The 7,096-nt window shown below is 38.5% G+C and overlaps 1 protein-coding gene across 1 annotated transcript; it reads left to right on the top strand.

The window, feature by feature from the left end:
* The first annotated feature begins 200 nt into the window (after positions 1 to 200).
* On the top strand, positions 201 to 5,424 carry LOC148015156 (short-chain dehydrogenase TIC 32 B, chloroplastic-like). Its single transcript, XM_087665073.1, has 8 exons — positions 201 to 1,052; positions 1,375 to 1,615; positions 1,929 to 2,008; positions 2,239 to 2,392; positions 4,159 to 4,237; positions 4,346 to 4,433; positions 4,523 to 4,569; positions 4,856 to 5,424. The coding sequence occupies exons 1-8, from the start codon at positions 929 to 931 to the stop codon at positions 5,021 to 5,023; spliced, it is 981 nt and encodes a 326-aa protein (XP_087521199.1). The 5' UTR covers positions 201 to 928; the 3' UTR covers positions 5,024 to 5,424.
* The last annotated feature ends 1,672 nt before the right edge of the window (positions 5,425 to 7,096 follow it).

Genomic DNA, 7,096 nt, shown 5'->3' with positions numbered 1-7,096 from the left:
TTAAAACTAAATTTTTTGGAAAGTTAAGGTTTTAAACTTGCTTCTTTAAATTTTAAAGAGTTATTTACAGTGGCAACTCTTGATCCACAACCTTTCAAAGGAGGCCTTCAAAAACATAAGCTCTTGAGTGATCATCTAGCCTATTTACTTGGTGAGGCCAACATGCAAGTCTATACACCCCAACACCCCTCGCCCCCCCCAACCCAAACACGCGCACACACACACACAGTGCACACACACAGAGTGATACATATGTTCACAGGTAGAGAGGTTCCTGTACGAGCGCATGAGAGTGATGGTGTCATGAAGAAATAAAGAAAACAGTGAAAATGACGCACTAGCGCGTCCCCCCTTGAAAGAGCAGCAGACAAGCAGCGTTGGCCGACAAGGAAACACTCTCAGGATCCCTCTCAGCATTGCCCTAATTGCTCAGGCAAACACACACACACCCAATCACGGGCTGTTTCCGTGGACTGATTGATCAATGTGATTATTGGGATCTACAGGAGACATGGAACTATAGCTTGAGACATTCCTTTGGAATGTGCTCCTCTTCTCTGTCTCATTCCTGTTCAGAAAATCAGAAGAGGAAGCTTTTGTGGAAATGGTTTGCTGGTACAATAAGTAGTACCACCTAACAGATGTTCTTGCCAGAGAAAGAGAAGAGAGCTTTAAGCACCTCTCATGATATATGTGTATCTATATATATCTTTCCCTGGCGTTAGGCAGTACCATAGCTGGATGAAGCTATAACCTCTTTCGGTATACCTGTTAGCTCTATAGTTTCATCCCACTTGGCGTGTGTTTACCTCCTAATCCTCTGCTTAAGTGCACAATCATGAAATGCTCTTGGCTATGAGTGGTTTGAGCAAACAATTGGGTGCCCTCAGTCTGTTGGGCTCCTGATAAGGGTTTCATATACAAACAAATGGGATTGCTGATTCTAGATTACCTGAGGGGCTCTGTGGGGCAGAGTGGTTTTGGCTCCAAGTCTACAGCAGAGGAGGTGACAGAGGGGCTGGACTTGTCTGATAAAACAGCTATTGTCACAGGTATGGACACAATGGAAGGTGTGTGAAATCTTAAGGTCCATCACTCTTGCTAACACGGGTGGGTCAATTGTAGCCTTGTGCATCAGTGCTGTTTAGAGAGCCTTAGCTTTATAATGGTATAGTTATGGTGATGCATTCTGAGAGTATTTCTGTAATGCCCACAGAAGGCCATTTCCTAGGGCTCAATTGTACCTGAGCTGTGATAAGATTGAGCTCATTTAATGTGGGATTACAAGTGGTGTGCTGAGAGAGGCCTTTGCTAAGAGTTTCTTATCATTGATGGACTAATGGGTGGCATTTATGGGTGGTGCAATGAAATCAGGGGCGACTTCTGGGATTGGGGCAGAAGTAGCCAGGGTGTTGGCCAAGAGGGGAGCTCAGGTGGTCATCCCAGCAAGAAATCTCAAGGCAGCTGAATCACTCAAAGACTCCATAGTTGCAGCAAATCCCTCCGTCCAAGCCGACAACATCATCATCCTCAAGCTTGATCTTAGTTCTCTTTCTTCTGTCAGATCCTTTGTAGTGCAGTTCTTAAGCCTAAACCTTCCTTTACACATCCTCATGTAAGCACACATCACTCGAGCATTTTATATTAAGCATGCTGTGCTATATTAATTAAGCCTGCATAACTTCTTAAGATCCCTCCCATTTGCATGAGATATAGATCAAATCTACCCCTTGATTGGTGCTAACCTCAGATCCCCTTTACCTGAGATGTGAATCGAGATTTTCCATGTATGACTCTATGTCAGTTTTTGATCACCTCCCCATTGACATCAAGATGCATTGGTGATGCTGATGTTGCCTATAGTAGTAGCTCAAGTGGGGGGGCTTGTGCATTCTTATGTGTTTTATTGTCCTTGGAATTTGTTGCAGCAACAATGCTGGTGTCTTCTGCAAAAGATTCAGAGCGTCGGAGGATGGCTTGGAGATGAGCTTTGCCACCAACCACTTAGGTGAATTTAGAGAAGAGAGGGTGAACCATCTCTCATAAAGATCTGGAGTTGGTGTTTCAATTGGGTTTTAATTGAGGGCATAACAAAGGATTAAAGGACCTGTGAAATTGAACAATGAAGGATTTAAACCAATGAAACATGCATTGTGAGAATGACTGGATGAAATGAGTGAATGCAAATTATGTTGTGTGTCTTGTGCTAATGGATGGAATACTATAAATATGGGGCAGGCCATTTTCTGCTGACCAATTTGCTGTTGGAGAGGATGGTGGAGAGTGGGAAGGAGAGTGGAGAGCAGGGCAGGATTGTGAATGTGTTGTCGTGCCTGCACTCGTGGGTCGGTGGCCATGGAATAGACCTAACCAGGCTCTATGACAGACAGAGGTACACTTCCATCACACACACACACACACACACACACACACACACATACACACACATTGTCTAAGCTATGCTTTATCAATGCACATGGGGAGGTGAATGAAAGAGGACCATGATTTAGATGTCAGTCCATCGATCACTGCTTCAAAATTGGAATTTATATAATAGTGTTTTGCTAAGGTTGTATACATACAAGCACAACCCTGCACAATACATTCATGGATCCTTCTTTCTAGTTCACAATTCAACATAAAGCCTATATGCCTAGTTGTGTGTTAGACCATGCACATAGTTTGAGGCTATAAAGTAATACCTACCTTAGGGGTCAACCAGATGTCATTGCATTTGACAAGAAGCACAATCCCATGGGATTCTTGAAGAAATTAAAGCTGATAGTAGGCACACCTTTTATGAGCCTTTTATGTACTCCCTCCTTGTAGGAGTATTACTATTAACAAACAAGTCTCATAAAATAATATTAGACTTGGCAATAAAGGTTAGGCTCCATTGCTCCATTAACCCCCAGAACTGTGCAAAGTGTGTACATATGGACAAGCATATCCACATGCCAAATCATGCAAAAACATTCATTACTAACCTATATGCAAGTCTAAAGACAATCACTCATAGTTGTAGAATCTAAAAAAGTATGATATGTGGTGCTAATCCAAACGTCTTGGTAATTTTGTGAATTCATTTGCATTTGCTTCTTTTGAGGCATTTAGACTACTATCTAAGCAACTCAACCTACCTTTAAATCATCTCTTTTGCATATTTTGCCTAATTCTCTTTATGCAACACCTTCACTCTATCATCCCTCATGGCCACCACTTACCTTTACCTTTTATCATCGATGCCATGCTACCTTACCATCACATATTCAAATCTAAAACCACATATAGGTAAGAAATTAATTTTGGCATGGACCACTAGTAACTAAAAGTAAAACCAATGCAAATGATCAACATTACCTTAAGCTTCTTACATTGCACCACTTCCACCCAAAAGTCTCCTAAAAGGTCCATCACTTTGTCTTGTTAAGAATTAAATAGCAAATTTAACTTTCAAAGTAATTCAACTCACTTAGAATTATTATAGTACAAAGGATAGTAGCAATGCCACCTCCTTTGTTTTGTTCTAATAATTAACATTTTTATACTAATGCAATATGAACACTTCCTAATGTCATACAAGTGATTGGATGTTGTGCACATGATTTACCACTAATGGTTTGCACGTGCAATTGATTGAATGGTATGCGCATGAAATAATGGCAATAGATTCATGAAGTAGACTTAAAAGTCAAATAGGAAAGTGCAATTTAACTTTTCACACTAATGATTTTAGAATTTAATGGGCCTAAGAGGCGAATGCTTTAGTGAGTGCAGACCATTGATGCTTCCTACATGACCTATTATGATTTAGCTATCCAATCAATCGAAAAAGTGATCAAATTACAATCACAAACATCCTTCTAGACTTCATGTTAAGTAGATTCTAGGCAATGATATGGCCAATAAATAAGACTTTTTTTTTTCCTTAAAAAACAATTAAACTATGAGAATAAGTTTTATAGGGGAGATATGGTGTCATCCATGTTTTGTAAAGAGCGCATCCATGATGAGGATAAATGTTGCTCCACACGTATCTTATATGTTAGCTTGAGAGCACACCATTTATAAAATATTCTAAACTATTCACTAAATGTTTCCTTAAGTGAATTACTTTTTAAAATCCTCACTTACTACTTGGATGTGTGTATGATACAGCTATGTGGAATCCATCAGCTATGCACAATCCAAGCTTGCTAACATTCTTCATGCTAAGGAGCTTTCAAGAAGGCTAAAGGTTTGCAACAAGATTGATATGATGATGCTACCAAATTTAATCTCATAAATTATGAACTCACTATCATTCCCTCTATGGACTTTTGTTTTGCACCACTTTCTTCTTTAGGAAGGTGGTGGCCTCGTGGTAGCCAACTCGGTACATCCTGGTGTCGTTAAAACAAACATTACACGTGATCGTGGAGGTATCATCACAAGTAAGCCATGTTTTTGTAATGAATGTAGTGATCTTTGTTTTTCCAAGATACATGCAATATATAAAATTGATCGAGATTCCTTTTTGTAGAGGTAGTCTTGCGCATAGGTTCTATCTTCATGAAAACTATTCCTCAGGTTAGTTTCAATATCCTTGTCTTATTGCAAAGTAAATTCAAACTATTCTAAGGAATCCCTACATAATATGGATTTGTTATGTAAACAATATCATGTATTATTTGAACAACTAATTTCACAATCCAATCTCAATAACATTGTGATTACCACATCTTGGGCACGTCATGCATGTTTGATAATGTGTTAGTTGGATACTTTGAGATGGAATAAAGCATGATATGTGTATGGACCTATATGTTTTGTAGTTCATTAGAAAACTAATGTCACAAGTTCAATTTGTTTATAGGGAGCAGCCACAATATGTTACGTTGCAACCCATCCTAATGTTAAAGCCTCATCTGGAAAGTACTTTGTGGATTGCAATGAGGCTGAGTGCTCTCCTTGTGCCAATGACATGGATCAAGCTCTTAAATTATGGCAATACAGTGAAAAGGTTATTGCTCCCCTAGGGTAGACAACAACATCATTTTTCTTACATGTGAGGTCTTCTAATTGTACAAATGCACATTCATTACATGTAAACCAATATTGATGACTACAACCACCTTTGGAACTCCCATTATAATGCGACCTAAGTTCTTGTAAATATAAGGTGAGAGGATACTTTAATAGCATATTGGAGACATAACTATCTATGTATGTATCTCTCTCCATTCACCTCATACTTTGTACCCTTTGTAGGGATAGGTATGTACATTGCACACACTTCTTAGCTATATCTATAGTCCATGCATGGATGTGATTAAATCCCTCATTAAGTGCTTATAGAGGGTAGGGGGAAAGATTCTAAAAAAATATGCCACATTGGTTATGCAAAAACAAACTAGGAGCATATAGATTAGAAATGAAATTGCTACTTTTAGTAAAGGGTGGTCATCTTGAACTACTTTGCAATCTATATTTTCTTTTCCCAAATTTCACCATTGGCTTGAATACACTCATGAAATATCTTTTCATTCACATATGATATTACTTATCTTGAGTTTTTAAAGAGACAAATAGTAACCTAATTTCAATGTAAGAATTTGGTATATTTTGAAGCAAATATAGATTCTTGTTGACATGTACAAAAACATGAATAACTTTAAAATGATCTTAATATGATACCACTTAATGAGGCATATAAAAGCTTAAAAGAAGCTTCACATCTCACTCAACTTCTCTTTCCTAATATCTTTCTCTCACAAAATCACAAGAGTAACAAGAAGAAAGCTAGAGCTTGTTCAATATTGTCTTGTAAAGAAAAAAGAAGGGGATTGCCAACGGTAGAGGAGTGTAAAGTAAGTTGCTAATTGTAGGCCTTGCACTTGTATCCATGACCTACAAGGTATTTCTCACATGTTAGTCTTTCTTGATTAGAGTCTTCTAAGGCTCAAGGTAGGGTGCCTAACTCTCATACATGCTTCCTAGTTAATTGGCCACTTAATTGTATGGCATGCTACATGTGGGAGGCATTTTACGATTGATATCTTACAAGAATTCACTAGGTGATAAGTGATATAGATATATTTTCAAAAATTTGGATGGGGTCTTCTTGATCTTCTACATCTATTTGCTTAACTTTCCCACGTCCACCTTCTACTACTCTACTTTTGTCATTTCTATTCTTATTGTGCTATTGCACCAATGGGGTTTTCAATCAACACTTCCCCCTTTGTTATTGGATGGCCAATCCCTTGGCAATCTTGATACATGTCAAGAAACACCCTAGTGGTATAGGGATGTTATATTGTATATGTGTTTGTTGAGCATGCAAAGGATTGGTGTTAATCGTGTCCTCTAAGTGATGGAGGCACTTCAAAGAAAGGGTTTTACCTTAGAGTACGAGTACAATGGTATTTGAGGGTTAAAGAAATTAGAGGATATGCCTCATTCAATGGGATGTAGTGGTACAAGCAAAGCCCAACTAGAAATAAGCACTATACAATTAGTAATATTGTTGAGCTTAGGTATAATGGATGGGACCTTGGATAGAATCTTATTTATTCAAGAGCTTCCATTCTTTTGTAGTTTAAGGCTATCTCTCACATAATGAGCTCATACTCTAGCTCTAGACCATCTATGCTCTCTCCTCTTAATACCATGAAAATAAGAAAGCAATATAGGCCAAAGACTTTGTAATAGACTCACAAAAACTCAACTTTCTCATTTTAGTCCACCACAGAAAGAGTCTATGATAGCCTCACCAAAACTCACATTTCTCATTATAATCCATCAAGGAATAGATCCTGATATCCTCATGATCTAAAAGTGGCTCCTCTTATGCTCAATCCATTCACCCACCACCAATCCAATCTTCTCCAAGTTGCTAAGAAGAAGAAGATTAGAAAAGGAGGAGAAGAAGCTTCTCCCTCTCGATCAATCACTCTTCCGCACTCCCTCATATACTTTCTCTCACACAAATGGAAAATGGAGGCAAATATGCACCATGACATATTCAAGGATGGACAAGAATATGAGAATTGGAGCAAGAAGAGCTTAGCCCATTTGTTGGTCCCTTTCTCTCACTCTGTCACTCTTCTCACAC

This window comes from Lygodium microphyllum, chromosome 24 (genome assembly GCF_053477565.2).
Source record: "Lygodium microphyllum isolate KBCC chromosome 24, Lygodium_microphyllum_v1.1.10, whole genome shotgun sequence".
NCBI lineage: Eukaryota > Viridiplantae > Streptophyta > Polypodiopsida > Schizaeales > Lygodiaceae > Lygodium > Lygodium microphyllum.
This window is presented reverse-complemented; position numbering and strand designations above follow the sequence as displayed.

Excerpts from the sequence above, each read along its gene's own strand:
- LOC148015156 (XM_087665073.1), top strand. The coding sequence starts at position 929 with ATGGGATTGCTGATTCTAGATTACCTGAGGGGCTCTGTGGGGCAGAGT. Across the intron at positions 2,393-4,158 it reads AGGCTCTATGACAGACAGAG|CTATGTGGAATCCATCAGCT; the intron begins GTACACTTCCAT and ends TGTATGATACAG. Across the intron at positions 4,238-4,345 it reads AGCTTTCAAGAAGGCTAAAG|GAAGGTGGTGGCCTCGTGGT; the intron begins GTTTGCAACAAG and ends TTTCTTCTTTAG.